The sequence below is a fragment of the Ranitomeya variabilis genome, chromosome 7 (assembly GCF_051348905.1).
Source record: "Ranitomeya variabilis isolate aRanVar5 chromosome 7, aRanVar5.hap1, whole genome shotgun sequence".
Taxonomy (NCBI): Eukaryota; Metazoa; Chordata; class Amphibia; order Anura; family Dendrobatidae; genus Ranitomeya; species Ranitomeya variabilis.
This window is the reverse complement of record NC_135238.1, coordinates 51,008,236-51,034,926: the sequence shown is the minus strand read 5'-3', so window position 1 is coordinate 51,034,926 and position 26,691 is coordinate 51,008,236. Positions and strand designations below refer to the sequence as shown.

At 51.2% G+C, this 26,691-nt stretch overlaps 1 protein-coding gene across 2 annotated transcripts in view; it reads left to right on the top strand.

Moving 5' to 3' along the window:
- Positions 1–26,691, top strand: part of VPS35L (VPS35 endosomal protein sorting factor like) — a 76,205-nt gene that overhangs the window by 27,825 nt on the left and 21,689 nt on the right. For both annotated transcript variants that reach the window (XM_077275055.1, XM_077275056.1), the window contains exons 17-26: positions 3,310–3,426; positions 3,793–3,846; positions 6,919–6,999; positions 7,309–7,371; positions 7,479–7,564; positions 7,871–7,951; positions 8,516–8,579; positions 9,563–9,661; positions 12,052–12,129; positions 12,831–12,945. In XM_077275055.1, coding sequence (XP_077131170.1) covers positions 3,310–3,426; positions 3,793–3,846; positions 6,919–6,999; positions 7,309–7,371; positions 7,479–7,564; positions 7,871–7,951; positions 8,516–8,579; positions 9,563–9,661; positions 12,052–12,129; positions 12,831–12,945 — 838 coding nt within the window. The remainder of the gene's footprint in view (positions 1–3,309; positions 3,427–3,792; positions 3,847–6,918; positions 7,000–7,308; positions 7,372–7,478; positions 7,565–7,870; positions 7,952–8,515; positions 8,580–9,562; positions 9,662–12,051; positions 12,130–12,830; positions 12,946–26,691) is intronic.

Genomic DNA, 26,691 nt, shown 5'->3' with positions numbered 1-26,691 from the left:
TTAGTCATAAAGCAATCCAAGTGCCAGAAAAAACGCAACTACATTAAGCAATGCAGGATCTCCTGGCGCAAAGGAGAATGCCCAGTCTTGAGGGTCGCCACGCAACAAAGAAATAATAATTTTTACTTGCTGAATGGGGTCACCAGAGGAGCGGGGTTTCAAAGCAAGAAACAGTTTACAATTATTTTTGAAATTCAGAAACTTAGATCTATCCCCAGAAAACAAATCAGGAATTGGAATTCTAGGCTCTAACATCGGATTCTGAACTACATAATCTTGAATGCTTTGTACTCTTGCAGTGAGATGATCCACACAAGAGGACAGACCTTGAATATCCATATCTACTGAGTAATCTATTCTGAGTCCTGAACCACCCAGAGATTAAGGGGAAAAGAGAGACAAAACACACTGCAAAGAAAAAAAAATGGGTTCAGAACTTCTCTTATCCCTCTTTTGAGATGCATTAACACTTTGTTGGCCAGCTGTACTGTTATGGACCTGGTGGTTAGGAGCACCCGGAATGACCTGATGAGTAAACTAGAAATCGGAACAAGCTCTGGGAAAGTGGGAACTCTGCTGACCGCAAACTCTACTCCTATCACACACACTAGAAATAGCCGTGGAGCGTACCTAACTCTCCCTAGACGCCTCTTCACAGCCTAAGAGCTAACTACCCCTAAAGATAGAAATAGAGCCTAACCTTGCCTCAGAGAAATTCCCCAAAGGTAAAGGCAGCCCCCCACATATATTGACTGTGAGTTAAGAGGAAAGTCACAAACACAGGAATGAAACAGGTTTTAGCAAAAGAGGCCAGACTTCACTAAATAGTCAGAGGATAGAAAAGGGAACTATGCGGTCAGCACAAAAGACTACAAAAAACCACGCAGAGTAAGCAAAAAGACTCCCCACACCGACTCACGGTGTGGAGGTGCCACTCTGCACCCCAGAGCTTCCAGCTAGCAAGGGAATATCATGATAGCAAGCTGGGCTAGAAATTAGCAGTACTAAGAAATATACTCAGGAAGCAGTAACAACAAATGAACTAGCAAAGACTTAGCTTCTGCTGGAGTAGACAGGTCCTCAGAAAAGTCCAAGAGAGATCTGAACCAATACTGATACATTGACAGCTGGCATGAAGTAACGATCTGAGTAGAGTTAAATAGGGAAGCCAGCCTAACAGTAAACGAGGTCAGCTGAGAAAGCAAACCTCAGAGACCAGCAGTTCCGCTCAAAGCCACCAGAGGGAGTCCAAGAGCAGAACTAACCAAAGTACCATTCATGACCACAGGAGGGAGTCCGAGAACGGAATTCACAACACTTTCCCTCCTCATCCTCCTCCACCTCTACCTCCTTATCTTCCTCCTCCTCTTCCTTCTCCTCCTCTTCTTCCTCCTCCTCTTCCTTCTCCTCCTCTTCTTCCTCCTCCTCCTCTTCCTCCTCATCCTCTTCCTCATCCTCCTCCACCTCTCTCTTCCTCCTTTCCCTCTTCCTCCTTTCCCTCTTCCTCCTTTCCCTCTTCCTCCTTTCCCTCTTTTTCCTTTCCCTCTTTTTCCTTTCCCTCTTTTTCCTTTCCCTCTTTTTCCTTTCCCTCTTTTTCCTTTCCCTCTTTTTCCTTTCCCTCTTTTTCCTTTCCCTCTTTTTCCTTTCCCTCTTTTTCCTTTCCCTCTTTTTCCTTTCCCTCTTTTTCCTTTCCCTCTTTTTCCTTTCCCTCTTTTTCCTTTCCCTCTTTTTCCTTTCCCTCTTTTTCCTTTCCCTCTTTTTCCTTTCCCTCTTTTTCCTTTCCCTCTTTTTCCTTTCCCTCTTTTTCCTTTCCCTCTTTTTCCTTTCCCTCTTTTTCCTTTCCCTCTTTTTCCTTTCCCTCTTTTTCCTTTCCCTCTTTTTCCTTTCCCTCTTTTTCCTTTCCCTCTTTTTCCTTTCCCTCTTTTTCCTTTCCCTCTTTTTCCTTTCCCTCTTTTTCCTTTCCCTCTTTTTCCTTTCCCTCTTTTTCCTTTCCCTCTTTTTCCTTTCCCTCTTTTTCCTCCTTCTCTTCCTCCTCTTCATCCTCTTCCTCCTCATCTTCTTCCTCCTCCTCTCTCTTCCTCCTCATCCTCATCCTCTTCCTCCTCTTTCTCCTCATCTTCTTCCTCCTCATCTTCTTCCTCTTCATCCTCATCCTCTCTCTCCCTCCTCATCCTCCTCCACCTCTTCCTCCTTATCTTCCTCCTCTTCCTCCTCCTCCTCTTCCTCCTCCTCCTCCTCTTCCTCCTCATCCTCTTCCTCATCCTCCTCCACCTCCCTCTTCCTCCTTTCCCTCTTCCTCCTTTCCCTCTTCCTCCTTTCCCTCTTCCTCCTTTCCCTCTTCCTCCTTTCCCTCTTCCTCCTTTCCCTCTTCCTCCTTTCCCTCTTCCTCCTTTCCCTCTTCCTCCTTTCCCTCTTCCTCCTTTCCCTCTTCCTCCTTCACTTCCTTATCCTCCTCCTCATCCTCTTACTCCTCTTCCTCCTCATCCTCTTCTTCCTTATCCTCATCCTCTTCCTCCTCATCCTCTTCCTCCTCCACCTCTCTCCTCCTCTTCCTCCTTTCCCTCTTCCTCCTTCACTTCCTTATCCTCCTCCTCATCCTCTTACTCCTCTTCCTCCTCATCCTCTTCTTCCTTATCCTCATCCTCTTCCTCCTCATCCTCTTCCTCCTCCACCTCTCTCCTCCTCTTCCTCCTTTCCCTCTTCCTCCTCCCCTTCCTGCTTCTTTCTCTTCCTTCTCTTCCTCTTCCTTCTCCTCCTCCTCCTCATACTCTTCCTCCCATCAAAGCTTTTCTTCTCTTAATACATTGCAATCATCATATTATATAGCCCTGTGCACTTACAGTTGCTCATTTTGCCTTTCTACTCAGTAATTCAGAATCTCAGGCAGGGTAAGCTAGAAGAGTGACCTGTCAATCAAAGACTGAAGGCCGGCGATGGGCGGGGCAATATGGAGATAGACATGGCAGCTGGAAGTGCAGTGTGTGCCCTCTGGATTCCGCTTTAGAGATGAATTTTTCAACAATTTCCAAACTAAATGCTATAAGTGTGGTTTGCCTTTAATAGGCATTAAAGGGCCTTTGCAAACATGCCTGTAGGTAGGGGACTCCTTTTTGCTGATGCCAGGTTCCCTTTAAGGCCAGCAGTACCTGCCCTTTGCAGATAAGGATTTTTAGTGCAGTTAGTTCTGCATTATGACTTTTTCAGGGCATTCTGTAATTTTAGGACGTTTTGTGCCTTTGATCTCTTTCTGATTCATGTGTCTCTGTGGACCTGGATTAATAAGTAATGAGCTGAGTTTCTGTTTTCCAGCATCTTCTTTTCCGCTCCTTGGGATTGAACGTGGCTCTGGCCGACCCTCCGGAGAATGACAGACTCCAGATTTTAAATGAAGCGTGGAAAGTGATCACTAAGCTGAAAGTCCCCCAGGTATTCGATTCCTGCGGCACAGAATCCACAAGGGTGTAGAGGGGAAGTACATGAAGCCCCCCAGACCTTGGAGAGCTTCTGCAGACAACCCCTATAAGGTGTTTCTGCGTTTACCAGTGTTTTCCTTTGGGCGAGGGACAAGTATTTTTTCCCCATCCACCTAAAGACCATCACCTCCTTATGTCCGAGAAATAGTGATGATACCATGAAAAGTCATCGAGGTGACCCCACAAACGAGAAAGCCCTCTTTGTGCTGATGTAGTAGGGTGTTAGCAAGCCATGGCTGTACGGATCAAGATTCTGGTATATTTTTTCTGGACGGTGTAAAGTTTAATTTCAGTTTTTTGATGTTTTTTTTGCTTGCAGGATTACATTAACTGTGCAGAGGTCTGGGTGGAATACACCTGCCGGCATTTTACGGTGAGTGATTATAGGAGAATTAGAAAGGTCAGGGGTGTTCCTGTCTTTAGTAAAGGCGAATTCAGACGTCTGTGCAAACCGGTCCGAGATCAGACTGCTAATGCACGGACTGACCAGGGGTCTCCGGACCTCAGCTTCACAACTTCATCTATCTCTATGAGGCTGTCTCGCTTGGGTCAGGAAAGCCGCGGCCCGTCCCTGCATTGCGGACCAGTTTGCACTGACATCTGAATGAACCTTTAGGCTGCATTGCTAGAATATGCCGTCACTCTATGATCAGTGTGGGGCCCACCTTTGGGATCCCCATTTCCCCCCATGAACATAAGAATGACAAGATTTTCTTTACATATTATATGATGAATAAATCGGAGTTAAAGCAGCATCCAATTCATTACGGTTCATACAGATACTACCTACATCTTTTCCTACACAATGGCGCTCCCGGACACCGTCTGTGCAGCGGCGCTCCTGGACACAGTGTGTGCAGTGGCTCCTCCAGACACCGTCTGTGCAGCGGCGCTCCCGGACACCGTCTGTGCAGCGGCGCTCCTGGACACAGTGTGTGCAGTGGCTCCTCCAGACACCGTCTGCAGCGGCGCTCCCGGACACCGTCTGTGCAGCTGCCCTCCCGGACACCGTCTGTGCAGCTGCCCTCCCGGACACCGTCTGTGCGGCTGCCCTCCCGGACACCGTCTTTGCGGCTGCCCTCCCGGACGCCGTCTTTGCGGCTGCCCTCCCGGACGCCGTCTGTGCGGCTGCCCTCCCGGACGCCGTCTGTGCGGCTGCCCTCCCGGACGCCGTCTGTGCGGCTGCCCTCCCGGACGCCGTCTGTGCGGCTGCCCTCCCGGACGCCGTCTGTGCGGCTGCCCTCCCGGACGCCGTCTGTGCGGCTGCCCTCCCGGACGCCGTCTGTGCGGCTGCCCTCCCGGACGCCGTCTGTGCGGCTGCCCTCCCGGACGCCGTCTGTGCGGCTGCCTTCCCGGACCCCGTCTGTGCGGCTGCCCTCCCGGACACCGTCTGTGCGGCTGCCCTCCCGGACACCGTCTGTGCGGCTGCCCTCCCGGACACCGTCTGTGCGGCTGCCCTCCCGGACACCGTCTGTGTGGCTGCCCTCCCGGACACCGTCTGTGCGGCTGCCCTCCCGGACACCGTCTGTGCGGCTGCCCTCCCGGACACCGTCTGTGCGGCTGCCCTCCCGGACACCGTCTGTGCGGCGGCCCTCCCGGACACCGTCTGTGCGGCGGCCCTCCCGGACACCGTCTGTGCGGCGGCCCTCCCGGACACCGTCTGTGCGGCGGCCCTCCCGGACACCGTCTGTGCGGCGGCCCTCCCGGACACCGTCTGTGCGGCGGCCCTCCCGGACACCGTCTGTGCGGCGGCCCTCCCGGACACCGTCTGTGCGGCGGCCCTCCCGGACACCGTCTGTGCGGCGGCCCTCCCGGGCACCGTCTGTGCGGCGGCCCTCCCGGACACCGTCTGTGCGGCGGCCCTCCCGGGCACCGTCTGTGCGGCGGCCCTCCCGGGCACCGTCTGTGCGGCGGCCCTCCCGGGCACCGTCTGTGCGGCGGCCCTCCCGGGCACCGTCTGTGCGGCGGCCCTCCCGGGCACCGTCTGTGCGGCGGCCCTCCCGGGCACCGTCTGTGCGGCGGCCCTCCCGGGCACCGTCTGTGCGGCGGCCCTCCCGGGCACCGTCTGTGCGGCGGCCCTCCCGGGCACCGTCTGTGCGGCGGCCCTCCCGGGCACCGTCTGTGCGGCGGCCCTCCCGGGCACCGTCTGTGCGGCGGCCCTCCCGGGCACCGTCTGTGCGGCGGCCCTCCCGGGCACCGTCTGTGCGGCGGCCCTCCCGGGCACCGTCTGTGCGGCGGCCCTCCCGGGCACCGTCTGTGCGGCGGCCCTCCCGGGCACCGTCTGTGCGGCGGCCCTCCCGGGCACCGTCTGTGCGGCGGCCCTCCCGGGCACCGTCTGTGCGGCGGCCCTCCCGGGCACCGTCTGTGCGGCGGCCCTCCCGGGCACCGTCTGTGCGGCGGCCCTCCCGGGCACCGTCTGTGCGGCGGCCCTCCCGGGCACCGTCTGTGCGGCTGCCCTCCCGGGCACCGTCTGTGCGGCTGCCCTCCCGGACACCGTCTGTGCGGCTGCCCTCCCGGACACCGTCTGTGCGGCGGCCCTCCCGGACACCGTCTGTGCGGCGGCCCTCCCGGACACCGTCTGTGCGGCGGCCCTCCCGGACACCGTCTGTGCGGCGGCCCTCCCGGACACCGTCTGTGCGGCGGCCCTCCCGGACACCGTCTGTGCGGCGGCCCTCCCGGGCACCGTCTGTGCGGCGGCCCTCCCGGGCACCGTCTGTGCGGCGGCCCTCCCGGGCACCGTCTGTGCGGCGGCCCTCCCGGGCACCGTCTGTGCGGCGGCCCTCCCGGGCACCGTCTGTGCGGCGGCCCTCCCGGGCACCGTCTGTGCGGCGGCCCTCCCGGGCACCGTCTGTGCGGCGGCCCTCCCGGGCACCGTCTGTGCGGCGGCCCTCCCGGGCACCGTCTGTGCGGCGGCCCTCCCGGGCACCGTCTGTGCGGCGGCCCTCCCGGGCACCGTCTGTGCGGCGGCCCTCCCGGGCACCGTCTGTGCGGCGGCCCTCCCGGGCACCGTCTGTGCGGCGGCCCTCCCGGGCACCGTCTGTGCGGCGGCCCTCCCGGGCACCGTCTGTGCGGCGGCCCTCCCGGGCACCGTCTGTGCGGCGGCCCTCCCGGGCACCGTCTGTGACGTATGGCTCAATATCACTTGGAGCTGCAGGGGCCACAGCTCTAGATCAGTGCTGCTGACCATTAATTCTCAGGATCAATAAGGGGTCCCAGAAGTTGAACCCCACCGGTTGGATAGTGATATGTCATCAGATAGGAATTATTTATAGACATCAGTGCCATCACGTTGGTTGCGTCTCCACCTGTCAGACATGTATGACATATATAGTTCACGATCCCCTAATAGTAATGGTGTGAAGTCAGAACCCATGCAGTCTTTTGGGCACCTGACCGGGCAGATCCCATTGGGGCTGTAATGTTTTTCTACCTTGTGTGTTTGCAGAAGAGAGAGGTGAACACTATCCTGGCGGATGTTATTAAACACATGACCCCGGATCGGGCATTTGAAGAAGCCTATCCACAGGTAAGATTTATAAAACTTCGGGTGCAGTAATTCCAGGTTTTGGTACAGTTGTCAAAATGATAAGCTGTAACTATCACCTGTAATATTAGTGGGTGGCTGAGACATCTCCCCCGTCCATAGGTGCACGGTCCGCAGCGCTGATGACCGCGCTCATTTCTTTTGTGTAAACAGCAGACTGGCCATCCTGAACTCCCCTCTGCTAACTCAGACGGGGGGATCTGACAACGGGTCACCGTCCGCCGCTTGTATTCTGCTCTCCAACATTGAATTGTTTGGCGTTTTCTTATTTTTGATGACTTTATCTCGCAGCTCCAGTCTGTAATGAGCAAAGTTGTTGCACATTTTCATGACTTCTCCGTCCTCTTTTCCGTGGTGAGTTATCCGTTGTAGACATATAGATTTGTTTATACACTATAGTCGGTTATATTCTTCTTTTTTTTATTAAAAGATTTGTTAAAACTCAAATATCTTGGTTTTAGGAGAAATTCCTGCCATTTATGGACATGTTCCAGAAAGAAAGTGTTAGGGTGGAAGTTTGCAAATGCATCATGGAGGCCTTTATCAAGTAAGCATTTTACACAGTAGGTTGGCATGTCAGAGTGAGGAGACTTATAGGCCATGCATCCTCCTCTGGAAAACTAAATAAGCATTTTGTCTCTTCAGAGAGGAAGAGCGTTTTTAGGTGAAAACTTAGCAGCAGACCCCTTGTATATGGTGCTTTTATGCTATGTGTGAGGCTGAAGGATTAGACGCTCACTTGTCATCCCTCCCATCTAGAATGAACCTGCAGAGAAATATGATAGTACTGAATATGGCTTATTAGTTTCCTCCTGTACTTTACATTTCTGCACAATTTGTCTTTTGTCCATAGACACCAGCAGGAGGTGACCAAGGATCCGGTCATACTGAACGCTCTGCTCCATGTCTGTAAGACCATGCATGACTCTGTGAAGTAAGACTTTCCTTCCATTGCAGATTGGAATATATGAAAAATATATGAAATATGGCTGCAGCGGTGACATCACGTGGCTGCTGCAGCCAATCACAGTGATTGATAGACTGAAAAAAGTCACTTAGCACCCCAATATTCCACCTGCTTCATACGTTCTATGCTGTTAGCGACAAGAATGCTATGACAATCATAAAAAGCATATGTGTTATATGTGGTTCCCCAATTCTATGTCATTATTTATTAAAGGGGTTGGACAGGTGATAACCCGCTGATAGGTGGGTGTCTCCTCACAGGGAGCCTGCACCTATTGGCAGATTGGATAAAATGGTGCTGCAGGTCAGACGCGTGACCGCCACTCCATCCATTCTCTGTAAAACCGAGCGCAGCACTCAGCAGCCCCATAGAGAACGAACGGAGTAGCTGTCCGGCATGTGTACTGCCGCTCCATTCTTATAAAAGTGTCCTGTTCTGCTGATCGGAGCCGATCATAGCGGTCGGACCCCCAATCTTGTTTCCACCAGAGAGCAATCTTTAAGTATGGCACTTACAGTCCTCTCTTCGCAGTGCTCTGACCCTGGAGGATGAGAAGAGGATGCTGGCTCACCTCATTAATGGATTCATCAGAATGGTAGGCAGATTCCTGCTACCCAACATGTGCATGGGCGACTAATGCTTTCCTATAGCTTTTTATTACTTGCATGCCAGATAGAAGAAATCACTGATTTTTTTTTTTGCCAAGTGCGTTTATAGTCTCGAAAACCCCTTTCTAGTTCTGGAGAGATTTTATCCTCTCTGATAGTGTAAGATGGTTAGACAGTGAAAGTACACGAGAGCAGGCGGTGCAGATGAAATATTTAATGTGCTGCATTTCAGTGTTGTGTCAGTAGGTGGCGCTGCGTCTTACTATACAAGTTCTGATGTCTATGATTGGATATTGACTTAAAGTAGTAACCCCGGGGCTTATGGGAAATTAGTGATGCTTGGGACCACCGAAACATGGGGGATATGTCAGCTTTATGAGACCATCCTACAAGATTTACTTAGGGTAACTAACCTTTCATTCTTTAATAATTTTGTCCAGCATGGAAAGTTATGAAACTTTGCAAATTACTTTTAGACAATTCGTCTTCATTCCTGCAAAAGAAAGTCATATAAGTGGCTTCTAAAACCCTGATTTTTTTTTTTTCCCCAGTTTATTTGCTTGCCGTCAGCTGCATTGATAGAAGAACATAGTGGTGTGGAGTACAGATGATGGCAGTGATGGGCCAGCGCCTGAGTGTTATCCCCACAGTTTGTGAGACCCCGGGGCTGAGCTGACCCTTTCACTGCCATCATCTGTACTCCAAATTAATATAATGTCACATGAATGCAGCTGAAGGCTGAGAAATAGACTTCGGGAAAGCCGGGGTTAGGAAGATGCAAAACAAAATCCAGTAATAAAGTGATTTTCGAAGATTCATAACTTTCCACGCTGGAGAAAATTGTTAAAGAAAAGAAAAAAAAGGTTACTTAATTTTTAAATGATGTAGAAATGCTGCCTCCTTTACGGTAGGTGTGGTCACCGGTGATTGAGCTACACCAGGCCGCCTCTGACTTCTGTGTAATTCTCAGGTCTCCTTCGGCCGTGACTTTGAACAACAGCTGAGTTTTTATGTGGAGGCGAGAGCGCTGTTCTGCAATCTGGAGCCGGTTCTTGTCCATCTGATCCATGTGAGTTGCGTCCAGGAGGGGATGTGTCCGCTGTAAGGTGACACCGCACATAGCGCTCCGTGTATGTCACGTATTACTCCGCACTCCTTAGGGTCGCATGCAGCGCTCCTGACATGCTGCTGCTATCTGTACTTCTCAGCCACCCAGCTGTATACTATACTGCACCTTTGTCTCTCGTTCTGTCTCCCGCTTGCTTGTTCTCTCACGCTGTTACTCGCTCTCTCACGCTGTTACTCGCTCTCTCGTACGCTGTTACTCGCTCTCTCGCATTCTCACACAATTTCTCTTTTTCGTTCTGTTGCTCTCTCTTGTTCTGCCGCTCTCTCTCGTTCTGTCGTGCTCTCTCATTCTGTCGTGCTCTCTCGTTCTGTCGTTCTCTCTCGTTCTGTCGTTCTCTCTCGTTCTGTCGTTCTCTCTCGTTCTGTCGCTCTCGCGTTCTGTCGTTCTCTCTCGTTCTGTCGTTCTCTCTCGTTCTGTCGTTCTCTCTCGTTCTGTCGTTCTCTCTCGTTCTGTCGTTCTCTCTCGTTCTGTCGTTCTCTCTCGTTCTGTCGTTCTCTCTCGTTCTGTCGTTCTCTCTCGTTCTGTCGTTCTCTCTCGTTCTGTCGTTCTCTCTCGTTCTGTCGTTCTCTCTCGTTCTGTCGCTCTCACGTTCTGTCGCTCTCTTGCATTCTGTCGCTCTCTCTTGTTCTGTCGCTCTCTCGTTCTGTCGTTCTCTCTCGTTCTGTCGTTCTCTCTCGTTCTGTCGTTCTCTCTCGTTCTGTCGCTCTCTCGTTCTGTCGCTCTCTCGTTCTGTCGCTCTCTCTCGTTCTGTCGCTCTCTCTCGTTCTGTCGCTCTCTCTCGTTCTGTCGCTCTCTCTCGTTCTGTCGCTCTCTCTCGTTCTGTCGCTCTCTCTCGTTCTGTCGCTCTCTCTCGTTCTGTCGCTCTCTCTCGTTCTGTCGCTCTCTCTCGTTCTGTCGCTCTCTTGTTCTGCCGCTCTCTCGTTCAGTCGCGCTCTCGCCTTCTCTCTGTCGCTCTCTCGCCTGCTCTCTCTCGCCTGCTCTGTCTCTCTCACCTGCTCTGTTGCTCTCTCACCTGCTCTGTCACTCAATCTGTCGCTCCCTCTCTCTTTCTCTCTCTTGCTTTCTCTCTTTCTCGCTCTCTCCCTCGCTTTCTCTCTCACTTTCTCTTTCTTGCTCTCTCCCTCGCTTTCTCGCTCTCTCCCTCGCTTTCTCGCTCTCTCCCTCGCTCTCTCGCTCTCTCCCTCGCTTTCTCGCTCTCTCCCTCGCTTTCTCGCCTGTTCTGTCGCTCTCTCGCCTGCTCTGTCGCTCACTCTGTCATTCGCTCTCTCTTGCTTTCTCTCTCTTGCTTTCTCTCTCTTGCTTTCTCTCTTGCTTTCTCTCTCTCTTGCTTTCTCTCTTGCTTTCTCTCTTGCTTTCTCTCTCGCTTTCTCTCTCTCTCGCTTTCTCTCTTGCGCCTTCTCTCTCGCGCTTTCTCGCTTTTTCTCTCTTTCTCTCTCTCGCTTTCTCTCCCTCGCTTTCTCTCCCTCGCTTTCTCGCTCTCTCCCTCGCTTTCTCGCTCTCTCCCTCGCTTTCTCGCTCTCTCCCTCGCTTTCTCGCTCTCTCCCTCGCTTTCTCGCTCTCTCCCGCGCTTTCTCGCTCTCTCCCTCGCTTTCTCGCTCTCTCCCTCGCTTTCTCGCTCTCTTGCTCTCTCCCTCGCTTTCTCGCTCTCTCCCTCGCTTTCTCGCTCTCTCCCTCGCTTTCTCGCTCTCTCCCTCGCTTTCTCTCTCCCTCGCTTTCTCGCTCTCTCCCTCGCTTTCTCGCTCTCTCCCTCGCTTTCTCGCTCTCTCTCGCCTGCTCTGTCGCTCACTCTCATTCGCTCTCTTGCTTTCTCTCTCTCTTGCTTTCTTTCGCTCTTGCTTTCTCTCTCTCTCGCTTTCTCTCTCGCGCTTTCTCTCGTTTTCTCTCTCTCGCTTTCTCGCTCTCTCGCTTCTCTCTCTCGCTTTCTCGCGCTCTCTTTCTCGCTCTCCCTCGCTTTCTCGCGCTCTTTCTCGCTCTCTCTTTCTCGCGCTCTCTTTCTCGCTCTCTCTCTTTCTCGCTCTCTCTCTTTCTCGCGCTCTCTCTCGCTTTCCCGCTCTCTCTCTCGCGCTTGCTACTGTGGACCCCACAAACCCAACAACCTCCATAATCAGCAATAGGCTACAGTAGCCCCCCAGGTCTATCACGCTCGATCTATTTTATGAATATAATCTGCCATATAGAGTTGTTCTGTACATTAGTCGGTGACAGCGGGGAGAGTCTCCTCTTGAAAGCTCTATAGAAAACGCTCTATTTCTTGGCAAAGATTTCAGCTGATCAGAAATGACTCTGATACATAAGATCTGCATTTAATAGTCACTTGATTGTTTCTTCAGAGTGTCAACCATTTGGCCATGGAAACCAAGAAGGTGATGAAAGGGAATCATTCAAGAAAGACGGCCTCGTTTGTCAGGGTAGGTGGGATGTCACTTTTCCGCCCATAATTATAGATTAGGATTGTTAAAGGGTTCACGCTATTTATAAATAAGTTCTTTAACTATTAAATTGTTTGTCCGCTACTGTATAAACTAATCAACAGGACTTTTCCTGTTCCAGAAAAACCCATACCCTGGTGCCATTTGTATTTAAAAAAAAAAATAAAATAAAGTTCTCCTTTACTCACTCTCCCCAGGTCCAGTAGTGCGTCTCTGCAGCTACGCCCAGTGTCTGTTACTGTCTGCAATGCTGACATCACATCCACAGCGCTGCAGCCAATCAGTGACTGTGAGCTGCTCCGAGCAGCTTGGGCCGTCATCTCAGACAGGACCACTGAGCTCACTTATAGGCTGCAGCTGTGTCAGCGCTGCCGACAATAACAGACACCAGGAGCAACACTGGACCTGGGGAGGGTGAATAAAGTGAGTTTTTTTTTTTTTTATCTTTCCATTGTCCTGGGCCCCACAAAGCTACCTCTTATAGTAGTGGACAATTCCTTTAATTCACTATTGAAATAAAATATTACCAATAAATTCTGGAAGGAGAAGTTTGGATGTATCTGTGTATACTTGATTTTTTTTTTTTTATTTAAATTATTTTCTATATTTGTAAAGTTATACATCCATTTCTTGCACTATGAAGACTGTCATACAAGTCTTGTGTTCCTTGTTTGTTCCAGGCGTGCGTTGCCTTCTGCTTTATCACTATTCCTTCCCTGACCAGCATCTTCACCCGACTCAACCTGTACCTGCATTCGGGCCAAGTGGCTCTTGCAAACCAGTGCCTTTCCCAAGGTGAGTACAAGACGAGCGCATTCCAACATATTACTTAAAGGGTTATTTCCCATCTTCATAGATGGAGCTTGTCAACCCAAGCAATTTTGCAGTTTACTGCTTACTAAAATTTTCAGCCGTTCTTGAGATATCAACGCTTTTCTTATGTTTACAGCTCGTTGCCTTGGAGACTGACCACCGATGTTACACAGCAGAATATGCTCTGCGCTTACAAGCTTATTTTGATTGAGCTTGTAAGCACTGGTTTGATGCTGGCCAGGATTGCTGGAGCGCACTGTCACTTTTATACTCTCAGCCAGCTTCATCTCAGTGCTTACAAGCTAGACTGCAGCGGTGGTCGGCGTCCAAGGCAATGAGCTGTAAACCAAAAAAAAAAAAGTGTTCTGACGTTCCAGCGATGTCGATTGGGGGGATCTCTCGTGGCTCGTATAGAACTGGCTGCAGGGCTCATGCGGTATAACAAGCAGGGGGCGCTATTGGCCTGCCGGGCTCTTACCATTTCTGCTTGTTAAAGGTTCGTCCAACGGCGTGAACCTTGGGACAAGTGGAAGAAGTGAGCTCAGCAGTTTATTACTATCCCTGCCTTCTGGATTGCTGTATACACGGCTCTAAACGAGCATTTGTATATAGGAAGTGCTATCTGCTCTGGACCCAGTGGTCATAAAAATTGGGTTTAGGGAGCAGGAGATGTTGGGTTTTAGGAGACCCTGTCAGCTCTGCTGTGCAAAAGAAGGCTGAATTTCCCCTGTAACTGGGGCTAATATACCAGCCTCAGTTACAGGGGAAATCAGGTAAAAAAAATAATATATTTTTAGTTGTTGAAATGCCCCCTCTCAAAGGTCTTTTCATGACCTTATGGAGGACAGGGCAGAATATGTGAAATAAATTAAAGAGCATAGATTAAAAAAAAAAGAAAAACTTTTCCGATCTATAAAAATAATTATTGCAGAAATAGGAACAAAATTAGAAATTCATTTCAGCAGTGTTTTGTGTTAAAAGTTAAAAACAGACATTTAATTCCTCTCTAATTCCACCCGATAGTGGCAAAAAAAAAAAATAAGTGTGTGAAAATAACATAAAAATGTAGCCTCGTGTATCATGAAAGAGAGGGGCAAAAAGTATTTTATTATCTGAATTTTTAGAGTCGTTAAAAGCTCCTGTGCTATAAAACCTGAAAACGGGGGGGAGAAATGGCCCTGTCCTGAACTGGTTAAATTGATCCTGTTTTTTTTTTACACACATGGAAATTTTGTTTTCCATTTCTCCAGCTTATGGCGCCTCAGCCATTTCAGAACTACGACTTCTGGCATGATGATGGGAGTTGTTGTATTTTCACAATCTCTTGAGCGCCACAGCTTGGAGACCGCAGCTGATGAATACCGATATCTCATATATATCAAGTTGGGAAAGTAGGAAAAGTTTTCTATCACTTTCTACAAAGTTCCTGTAATAACCGCAGTGAGGATTTATCAAGAATAGCTAATCCCAAAATTGCCGTTACCATATAAATAGCAGTGAGCGGACCCGCTGGGCTTATTACTGACTCTCGTGGGTCAGCGGGGGGGATTTTGCTCTCTACACCCCAGTAGGTTCCAGCTGCTGACGCAGGAAGCTGACTCCGGGTTTTGGAAGTCCATCATTGTAGCAGGTTTCTTTGTTTTGGGTCTGATGCTACGGACGGCCCCGGACAAAAGAATTTACAGCCGAGCAATTTTCTTAACCGGTTATTATAAAGGAACAAAAAAAGAAAAAAAAGGTGCAAAGTCAGATATGAAGTGTTTATGACCGGGGCTGTGATGCAGCGTCGCTCTGTGTGCTATCGCTTCCGGGCGGGCGCCATTTCTACTCCTCTTACGTATTTCTGGACATTTAGAGTTAATTGTAATATTTCTCCTACGCCTCATTGGGGGACACAGACCGTGGGTGTTATGCTGCTTGCCACTAGGAGGACACTAAGTGATACAAAGAAAGTTAGCTCCTCCCCTGCAGTATACACCCTCCTGCTGGCCCTCAGCTAACCAGTTCTTGCTTAGTGTCTGTAGGAGGCACTTGGGTCTGTTTTCAGACCCCAACTTTCTTATTTTAATTTTTATTTTTATTTTTCTGTACATTTTTATTTTTTATTCAACGGAGTGAAGGGGGCGACGGATCCTTTTTTATGGGACCCGCTCTCCCCCGAACCAGCAACAGGCGAGCACGGCGAGTATACCTCCCCGTCCCTCTCCTGCGACGTTGGAGCACGCCAATTTTTACTGGGGCAACGGGTTTCCATCTTTGGTCCCGATTTCCCTTCCCCCTGCAAGACGGCGAGCACATAGAGCCTGGCTCTCATGTTCCTCTCCGGGGGCCCGACATACAAGGCCCACATTACATGGCGTTGCATACTTGCGGCTAGAGCCCAAAGGGATTACAGAAGAGGATGGAGCGCGCAGGTACAGGGGGACCTGCATTACAGGACTGTGAGTATATCAGGAGTTCCCCTCCTGCGCTCCAGATCGCTTTGCGGCCGCGCCGCCGCACACCGCCGGGCAGGCCGGAAATTTAGTCCCCGGCTTTTCAGCCGGAGTAGGCCGCAGTGGCCTCTATGGGGTAGGCGCCGGCGGTACTTGCGGCAGAGCCCCTGGGGACAGGCGCCGGCGGTCGGGAAACTGCGGCGGTTAGCGTCGCTCCGTTGCGGCCGCCGCGCATCACCAGGCAGGCCGAAAATTTAGTCCCCGGCTTCTCAGCTGGAGTAGGCCGCAGTGGGCAGATCCCTCCCACGGCCGTAACCCCGCCCCCTATATCGGCGCTTCTCGTCTGGGACGAGAGGCGCCCTGCAGATCTCGGGGGCCATTCTTCCTCACGCTGCCTGCGTGGAAGATGCGGTCCTGGGGGTGCCACTGGCCGGTACGCCAGCGGCAATCATTCGGCGCGCGGCGCGCCGACGCGCTCCACCGGCAGGCTCCAAAAATTTAGTCCCCGGCTTTTGCAGCCGGACTAGGCCGCAGTTGAAATCCCTTTCAGGGGCGAAGGTGCCTTCATGGTCCCGATGGGCTGAACTTCGTGGATGAACAGAAGCCCCCCTCCATGGTCCGGGCAGCCCCCACTATCCCACCACTGTGAAAGCGGATGGCACAGGGAGGCGGACGGTTCCTCTTCACCTCCCTAACAAAGGGATGATGGATTGAGGTTTATCTCTCTATCCCTGCACCGTCCACGCTGCAATACCCGACATCCGCGGCGGCTCCATGCCGGGACGCGCACCGTTGGTAAGTGGATCCTGCCAGCAATGGGCTTCTGCAGCGGGATATTGACAGGCAGTCTCAGACTCCCCTGTGGCCACCTCCCTGAGGTAACGCTCCAGCCGGCTAACAAATTTAGCTCCCGGCTTCGGCCGATGTGTAGTCCGCACCCCAGAAGCGCACCGTGTCGTTTCCTGGCGCTTAGCGCCTGACGCGGAAGCGCTCAATTTTCTCGAGCAACGGGTGACCACCCCTAACTTCTACGCTGACGCCGGCTGCAGAAATTTACGCCCCGGCCGGGGCCTATTCATGGAAGTTTCGAGGCTCCGCCCACGTCGTGCCTGTGGCTCCGCCCCCTGAATTGGCGCTTCTCGCCCGCTGCGAGATTTTACCTAAACCCGCATGACCAGTATTCCTGGTCTTAAAGTCACACGACCAGTATTCTCTGGTCTTAAAGGCACGTGACCAGTATTCCCTGGTCTTAAAGGCACGTGACCAGTATTCCCTGGTCTAAAGGCACGTGACCAGTATTCCCTGGTCTTAAAGGCACGTGACCAGTATTCCCTGGTCTTAAGGGTACGTGACCAGTATCCCCTGGTCTTAAAGGCACGTGACCAGTATTCCCTGGTCTTAAAGGCGCGTGACCAGTATTCCCTGGTCTTAAGGGCGCGTGACCAGAATTCCCGGGTTTTAAAGACACGGGACCAGTAAGTATCCCCGGGTCTTAAACGCACACGTTCAGCATTCCCTGGTCTTAAAGGCACACGTCCAGTATTCCCTGGTCTTAAAGGCACACGACCAGTATTCCCTGGTCTTAAAGGCGCACGACCAGTATTCCCTGGTCTTAAAGCCACACGACCAGCATTCTCTGGTCTTAAAGCCACACGACCAGTAATCCCTGGTCTTAAAGGCACACGACCAGTATTCCCTGGTCTTAAAGGCACACGACCAGTATTCCCTGGTCTTAAAGGCACACGACCAGTATTCCCTGGTCTCAAAGGCACACGACCAGTATTCCCTGGTCTTAAAGGCACACGACCAGTTTTCCCTGGTCTTAAAGGCACACGACCAGTATTCCCTGGTCTTGAGGGCACCATGACCAATCCGAAACTGGTCATAAATGAGGAGCCCTCTGCCGCTGATCCCAGTTTATCCCAGTGTAACTAGTTCCCTCAGCCTAAACTCCCTCGTAGAGCTTTTGCCATCCAGTCCGGATATGCGATTCACTGGACAGAAGCCTCTACGTGGGACGCTATGCCTGGTCTGATTTTTAAGGGCGACAGGCACTTTAAAGGGCGCCGGTCTCCCCACACCATCAACAGACGGGCACTCGAAGGTCCAGGCCTAACGCCAGACAACCTGTCCTGTCCACCCAGAGACCTGCACTCTGTGGATGTACAGAGGCATCCTTTTTTCGGGCGTCTGAGCACCCCCCTCTGCATCACCAAGGCGAATTTCCCTCTCCACTTCCTTGTTAAGAGGATGGTGGATCGAGGCTCCTAATTTTTAACTCTGCAATGACCTGCTGGAAGCAGCGGCGCATTCTGCCACTCGGCAGATTAACCGGGTACAATCTCCTGTGGTTTACCTACCAGTATCCCTGCCCGATATGTCCTCAATTAAAAATGCCACGATCTGTCAAATAGCACATCTGGTTTGTTCCGTTTGGCAGCTACGGGTCCAGCCCTTTAACCTCCCTATCCGCCGCATGGATTGCTAGAGCAACGGTCTCCTGCTTGGAGTCCTTAACTACTTTGATTCACACCAGTATCCCTTTCCTGAAGACAGTTCAGCTGGTCAATCATATTTTTGAGCGGGAGACTAACGAAGAATCGTACGTTTCCGCAGCCCCGACCAACAGTAAAAGGGTTGTCCAGGACAGTCTAGATCTAAGGGATCTTGGTTCCTAAAAGGGGGAACGATAAGTAGGACCGATCCCAGACCTCAAACTTCTAACAATCTTTTCACAAGGTTCTTCTTCTTCTTCGAATGGAGTCTCATCCGCTCAGCCATTACTTCAACAAAAAAGGTGCAGTTTCTGGCATCCATCGACATTCGGGATGCCTAACCTCTTCAAAAATTCCTTTGCTTTTCCATTCGTGAACAGCATTTAAGTCACGACCTTGTTCTTCGGCCTTGCTACCGCATCCAGGGTGTTCGCAAGGGTCATGGCGGCTGTCATCTTGCACCTAGAGGTGTGGTCGTCTTACCCTGTTTGACCGACTGTTTACCCACCCTTGCAGGACTACGCTAAGTCGTCTATATCACTTGCGATACCCTCTCACCTGGGCTGGTGGCTAGACTTAGACAACTCCTCATTTCCAGCCCAACAGATATCCTTTTTGAGGATGATCCAGTATTCTTCCAGAAGGGTGGTAAATCTCCCTCCAGACAAGGTCATGGTTTCTCAACAGGGAGCTCGCGCTCTTGCTCACTCATCCCCTCATTTCATTCGATTTGCTGGGAGGGTTCCAAAAAAAAAAAAAAAAAACGGAGACGACAATGGAAGCAGTTTCCTTTGCTCCGTTAGTTTTCAGCAAGTCAAGCAGCCTTTCAGACGATAGTCTCTGAGCTCCTTCTTCATCCGGAGTTTTTTCTCCCGGTTCCATGGTTACTAGTAACTTCCAATGCCAGTCCTCTTCTCCCGATCATTGCTCTGGAGATCTCAAGGGTAGTCCTATAGTAGGTCCACTCCTTATGGCGGGTCAACCCATCCGAATTCAATTGGACAACGCCACGGCTGTGTCATACGTCAATCATCTAGCGAGTACCCACGTTCAAGCACCATGGCCAAAGTACCTCACATGGGCCGAGATCTATCACTCGGTGATCTTGGCAGTACATATCCCAGGAGTAGAACTCTGGGCTGCGAACATATTTAGCCGTCAGGGTTTCACCTCAAGTGAGTGGGAACTTCACCGGAAGTATTCCATCAGACCCGCCTTCACTGGAGCTCTACAGTTGTAGCTCGGATGGCGTCCTGACTGATCGCCTGTGTACTGGAGTTTGTTGTTCGGCCTCGAGATCCAGGAGCCTTCGCACTGCATGCTCCGGTTATTCCGTGGTACCAGTTTCCACTTCCGAAAGCTTTTCAGAAGCAGAAAGGGGCCCCAGTGATCCTCGGAAATCCGCACTGACCACGTCAGTTCGCTTGCGGAGCTGGTAGCTTTCTGTCTTTCTGCAACAAAACTGCAAGTAGGGACCACCTCGCAGGATGTTTTTCACATGTAGTTCTTCCCTATTGCATACCGTTAGATCATTGGGATCTATTCTATTAGGGAAGGTTGCCCCCTTTTCTCTCGGCGATATCCTCATCCTGACGAGTCTTCGGTGCTAACGGGTCTTTTCAGACTTTTTTCTCTTATTTCCTTCAAGGCAAGGTTGTCCTCAAGCCTTCCCTGTCCCTAGTTACCAAGGTGGTATTGTATTACTACTGTCATGAGGGCATAGTTCTTCCCTCATCTCTTTTGGCACCACTCCACAAAATGGAATGAGGTCCCCATATTCCGGACAGAGCAAGTGCTCTGAGTAGGTATGTCTTGAGGACGGCGTCCTTCCGAAGGTTGGACACTGTATCTTGGGTTTCCTACCGGTAAGAGGAAGGCTTCCTGACTTTTACAGGAAGGGTTTGGCCGTCTCCATCGGCCATTTAGCCTGGTGTATTCTTTCACCATCCAGGAGTCCTTCCGTGTTAGATGACAGCCTATTTTCCCGTCTATCGTGGGTTCCAGGCACCAGGCGTCAACAAGACACGCCTGCAAGCTTGAGGATTCGTCCAGTCCGCATGCATTCTTGAAGCATTATAATTCCCAGACTTCCACAGATGTGACTCTGGGCAGGCGGACTCTGCAGGCCGCGGTGGCGCACTTGTAAGTAGCGGTTACACAGAGCCTGATCTGACATTGTCCCCACCCAGGGACTGCTTTGGTACGTCCCACGGTCTGTGTCCCCCAATGAGGCGTAGGAGAAAAGGAGATTTTTGTTTACTTACCGTAAAATCTTTTTCTCCGAGCCAATCATTGGGGGACACAGCTCCCACCCTAGTATTGGCTTATGCTTGTTTTTACAATCCGATATGCTATACTCTCATATATAATATGACATGCTGTAAGCTAATATGTTGTTACTGATCTCCTACTGCTTTTTGCACCGAACTGGTTAGCTGAGGGCCAGCAGGAGGGTGTATACTGCAGGGGAGGAGCTAACTTTCTTTGTATCACTTAGTGTCCTCCTAGTGGCAAGCAGCATAACACCCACGGTCTGTGTCCCCCAATGATTGGCTCGGAGAAAAAGATTTTACGGTAAGTAAACAAAAATCTCCTTTTTATGCCTAACAAGCCGTATTTATAAGGACGCGGATTACAGAAGCAAACAAGTATTCATAGCGGGCAGAGAACAGTCCAAACGCATTCATAGGTTTATCTGCGGATTTTCACGCTTATTTCTCCCTTTTCTTGGGCGAAATCTACAGCAAATCCACAAGAAATCTGCATTTCTTTCTCGCTTCTTTGGGGGACACAGGAACCATGGGTGTATGCTGCTGTCAGGTTCTTCAGGTTCAGGGTAACGGTGTAATGTCTCACCCTGTTTACCCACACGTATGCGACCGAGAGAGCAGTGTGGTGTCACCCACATCGCCCACTCTCGGACCCGCAGGCAGGACTTTATCCCGTCGCCTTTACTGGTGTTTCAGGGTGATTACTGGTGGCCAGTCCTTGCCTTTTCCCCTCCTCACCCCTCTCCTCGGAGAGGGCTGAGAGGAAGATGGTGGTCATCTATGGTTACCTCCCCCCCCCCCCCCTCTCATAAGGGGTTGATGCCGTCTTCTGCACCGTCCGGAGATGGTTCGGGAAGGAGGATCCCGGTTTCCAGTGACCCTCACCCACCCTGAGGGCTCCTGATGTGATCCTCGTCAGTGAAGAGGGATTCGGGACTCACCTTTTACAGGTATGGCCCTTTCTCTGTCCCCGGCAGCTACCTCACTGTTTACCCGTGACAGAACTGCGCACAGAATATGGCATCACTGAACGACAGCGGCCATGTTTTCTTCATGCTTGTGCTTCGTTAACGCCCTCCTTTTGTCCTGGCCACAGCCACACCCCCCGGATTAAGTGCGCATAATTATCGCACGCTTTTTTCCCTATCAAGGGGCCTCCTCTCACTGCTCGGTGCAGTCCTCCGGCGGCACAGCCAATAGGAAAGCCCTAGTCCCTGATACCGTCAGACGTGGCCATGCCGGACTAGGACCTTAGGTAATGCCATTTTCCAGTCCTATCATTGCGGGTGCCGAGGCTTCTCATAATTGCATGTCCTCTGTTAATTTAGCCCCCGGCTTTGGGCCTTCTCCCGGACTCTGTGTAGCTACGCCCGCTTACCGGGCCCCGGCCAATAAGCGATCGCCATCCGCTTAGCCACGCCCCCTTGCTGGACTCTCGGCTAATTAGGGCCCGCCGTACGCTGCGGCCCCGTCTCCTGGCCTAATAAGAGAGTGTGTTTTCTCTATCCCTCTCTCCCGAGACGCCCCTCGCAGGGGGGACATAGCGTATCTCTGCCTGCAAAGTGTGTGAAGATCCGAAAGCGTATGAAAAATCGTGCAGTCACCATCGTCTAAAGGGCACAACAGGTGTCCATCACTAACCTGCACTGGATCTGGGGACACTGCAGCCTGAGCAGTGACCGCGCCGTCTCTGTTATCAGGTAGGACCAGCCCAGACTGGTTAATTCCTCACTTCACAAGGGCCTAGCTCTCCCCAGCTGTAGCCCTGGTCTATCACTTATGTCCAGTCTCAGAGAGGCCCATTCCTGTCCCTATAATCCTGATGCCTATGCCATCTGTAAAAGAAAAGTGGCATTCAGAGAAACCCTCTAACGCCCGGGACGAGAGCACTCCCCTCCCTCCGGAGAGGGCTGTTGCCATGTCACAGTCGGTCTCAGATCTGACTAAAGTCCCGCAGTCCCCGGTTCAGGTCCTGGAGCAACCTCCACGTTTGTTTTCTGCCACCAGTGCTCCGAACACCTCTCACGGTGATTCGCACACACCTGACCGCGACCTTCACAGGGACGAATCGGGTACAAAGCAAAGGAAGCTGCAGGTCCCTCTTCTTTCTCCCAGGATACATTCCTCATCCCATGTCCCCTCTTCGGAGGTGGTTTTTGGGGTCAGATATGGATTCCCAGTCTGAGTCTGAGTCCGATACGGACCAGACCTGAAAGATGGAAGATATGCTCAATAGCCTCATCTTGGCAAATTACCAAAATTTTGAACCTAAGGAAGGACGAGGCACCTGCTCAGGAGCACTCCATTGCTTTCTAATGGGTAAAATGTCCTTCCCGGAGTTTTCCCTAATCTCAGGGAAGTTGTCATGATTATTTCTAAACACTGGGAACACCCTGAAAAGCGCTTCCCAGGCAGGAAGAGGCTACACATCCTCTACTCCTTTAGCCCAGACCTTCTTGATAAATGAGCAGAATCCCTAATGTGGATCCGCCGGCTTCTCGCCTGTATTCCATGACAGCCTTGTCTCTACTGATCAGTGCATCGCTTAAGGATTCTACCGATAGACAGATTGAATCCTTTGCTAAGTTAGCCTTTGAAGCAGCTGGCGCCTCTCTGTGTCCCATATTTGCCTACACCTGGGTGTCAAAATCCATGTCTGCCGGGGCAAGAATGATTACTCAGGGTATTCTAGCGGCAGCTTCTCCGCATGGGATGCCAGATCTGGCATATCAGATTGCCCGTGCCGGCAAATATCTCGTCACCTCTCCCTTTTGATGTTGCTGGTTGTTCCGTCACGGCTACCAGCAACGTTGTTGCTATATACTCCAAGGCTCTAGACCTTTTGGATCCAAGCAGGATCAAATAATTTTGGATGCCAACGGTGGGAAAAGCACCCCGCTTTCCCGGTCCAAGTCTAAATGTCCTTTTAATAGGAAAAGGTCAGTCTCGAGAGATAGCAACTTCCGGCTACAAGTCCGACTTTCCTTCTCCCCCAGGAAGAAGTTTCCTTCTGTTTCACCCGCCAAGTCATACGTCGCAGGCCCCAGGAGTTCTTCAGGCACGCATAGGAGTGATCGTACCCGTCCCCTGAAAAGTACGGTTTTCAGGGTTCTACTCTATTTTTTTCATAGTCACGAAGTAAGACGGACCGCTCCCTCCGTTTATGGACCTCGAGCGATTTACCTGTCACGTTCGTTTTTGTCTTTTCAGGACCTAGTCCCTACGTTCGGTTATCACTTCCATGGACTAGGGAGAATTCTTCACATTCCTGTTTGTGTTTAGCATCAGAGGTTCCTATGGTTTGTGATCCAGGAGGGTCTTTATCAGTTCACGGCCCTTCCTTTCGACCTGGCCTCTGCTCCCAGACTAGTCACGTCATGGCAGTGTTCATGGACATCCTTCTCCCCAGGTTTTTTTTTTCATATTTCCCTACTTGCACGATCTATCAAGGAGCCGTCCTGCCAAGACTGCAACCAGAGTCTTCAGTTTACTCTGGATACTCTGGTCCATCTCGGCTAGATCATAACAGAGAGAAGTTCTCCCTCACCTTTGCTCAGCTGCTGGTGTTTCTAGGTATAAGGTTCGACACGACCCAAGCCCGTGTTTTCTTTCCAAGGGAGAGGTTTTTCATCCCTCTGCCTGGGGATCTGTACTCTAAAGCGTCAAGCTTCTCTCTCCGTACGGTCCTACATGAGAGTTCTAGGGGAAAGAGATTGTCGCTATGGCAGCTGTTTCTTTTGCCCAGTTCCATGCCCGTCCTCTTCAGCTGGCCATCTGGTCGTCTCCCTGGATGATCCCGTGCTTCTACCTCTCAGGGTGAGGCAGTCCCTCACTTGGTGATGCTGTTGGCATTAGTCCTAAGAAGGAAGTCCTTCTTTCCTCTCTGGTGGCAGTTTATCACCACCTACGCCAGGCTCCTCATTTGGGGAGCCGCTTTTTTCTTTGTCACACAGCGCAGGGCCACTGGAATGCCTAAAGGGCCTCTCTCCCCGTCAATCTCCTGGAAATCAGGGCAATTTTTTCTTTGCTCTTCGCCACTGGCATTCTCTCTTTCCAGGCCAGCCGGTCTGCATACTCCACGGCCGAGGCTTACATAAACAAGTTATGATAGAGGTAACAAGGATTCTGCAATGGGCAGAACGTCACATTTCCGCCATGTCAGCCGTGCACATCCCGAGGGTAGAAGGTCGGGCAGCTGATTTTCTGAGCCATCAGGGTCTCTCTTCGTGAGGGTGATTGCTCAGCCCCGCCGTCTTCATCCAGAGAAATGGGGCTCCTGGGGCGTCGTCCTCATAGCGTCTCGGATAAACCACGAGATTCCTTGGTTCGTAGCCATGTCCGGGATCCGCTAGCCAGCTATTGAGATGCTCTAGTAATATTGTCACAATTCCAACTGCCTTATCTTTTTCCGTCTCTCCCCTTGTCCGAGTGTCGTGAAAAGGATAAAGGAAGAAGGGATCCCTATAATCCTGATAGCTCCGGACTGGCCAAGAAGGGCCCAGTAAACATGTTCATGGACGCCCCTTGGAAGCTTCCAGGCCGTCCAGATTCTCTCTCTCTCAAGATTCCCTCTTCCACCAGAGTTTATAGTCTCGAAGTTTAACAGCATGGCCGTTGAGACCAATCTGGTCATTCAGACCATTATTAGGACCAGGAAACCAGCATCCTTGCATATCTACTACAAACACTGATAGGCCTTCTTCCGGTGGAGTGTGGACAAGGGTTTGGTCCCTATGTCCTTTTTTCTCTTCCTTCCATTCTTGGTTTTCTACAGCGGGTCTTGACTTGGCTCTATAGTTTCTGCCAATTCTTTTCTAACAAAGTCTGGCTTCTCATTCCCAGGTAAAGGACCTTTCTTCAAGGAGTCGCCCACCTGGTACCTCCTTATCGTCTTCCTATAGATCCATGGGTTTTTAACTTTGTCTTTGGCACGCTGCAGCGCGCTCCTGTTGAGCCCATTCAAGACATCGTGTTTTTTCTCCTGTCTTGGACAGTTGTCGTCTTAGTTAAATTACGTCCATCAGGAGAGTTTCTCAGTTAGCGGCATTTTCCTGCCATTCCCTGCTCCTGATTCTATATCGGGACAAGGTAGTTCTCAGGCCTGTTCCTTCCTTTCTACCCAAAGTGGTCTTGTCATTGCTCATTAATGAAGACATTGTCCTTCCTTCTGTGTCTCTCCGGTCCATCTCCTGGAGAAGTCCCTCTACAAGCTGGATCCCGTCACAGCTATCCAAGTCTACCTTTCAAGGACTGCTCCCTTTAGTCAATCTGATGCCCTGTTCGTCATCTCTGAGGGTTTTCTTAATGGGCTCCTAGCTTCTAGTTCACTATTGCCATGGAGGCTTTCTGCGTTCAGGACAAACAGCCTCTTCCGGAGGTGAAGGCTCTTCCGGGAGCGAAGGCTCACTCTGCTCTGCGGTGGGGGCCTCCTGGGTTGTTCGTTACCAGGATTTGGCTTTCCAGATTGTAAGGCCGCAACCTGGTCATCTTTGCACTACTTTGCGAGTTTTTACGGGCTTCCTACCCATGCATCTTCTGATGCAGGCCTGGGAAGGAAGGTACTGCAGGCGGCGGTTTTGCACCGGCTGACCTGAGTCCATTTATTCCTTGAATCTTCCTGTTTCGCACCCTAGGGACTGCCTTGGGACGTCCCACGGTTACCTGTGTCCCCCAATGAAGCGATAAAGAAAGAGGGATTTTTGGTACTCACCGTAAAATCTCTTTCTTGGAGCTTTCATTGGAGGACACGGCACCCTCCCTAACTGTTTATACCATTATTTGGGTGCATATGTTGTACCATTATTTGGTCTATATGCCTTCGTTGTTGGATTGGTACAGATGTTGAGTTTTTTGGTTGCTTCTCCTACTGCTCTAACACTAACTGAGGTACTTTGTGCCTGTCGATGGTTGTATACTGTGGAGGAGGAGCTATTTTCCTTTTTTTGCATAGTGTCAGCCTCCTAGCGACAGCAGCATACACCCGTGGTTACCTGTGTCCCCCAACGAAGGCTCCAAGAAAGAGATTTTACGGTGAGTACCAAAAATCCCTCTTTCTGAGGCATCTAAGGTTTAATACACTCTCTGCTTTGTTTCACACGTCTTTGTACTCCTTGTATCCAATGTGTGTTCTGCCATCATTTTGCTGCCTTAAGTCTGAATTTACAATGTGCGCATTCCAATAAGAACAAGGAAAACAGTTGGATGAACAGGGGTGTAGAAACTTTTGACGGGTTGTGTATACATATGTACGGTATATATACATTGGGCTGCAGACTGCTCTCGTTGCGCAGTCAATGCTCCGACCTATGTTCTCCATTATTAATGACTGATGCTATATTGTTTCTTTCATTTTTCCGGATGACTACCCGCCGGGCTTATTCCTGCCCGTCTGATATCTAATGATGTGTGACCTGAGCAGCTACATGCACCACGGATTTCAGAAAGGATTTTAATGGAATGATTTTCTGCGTTGGGAGGGGATGAATACTAATCGCCCCTTTCCCTGGCCATAGCTGCCAATCACCGCGA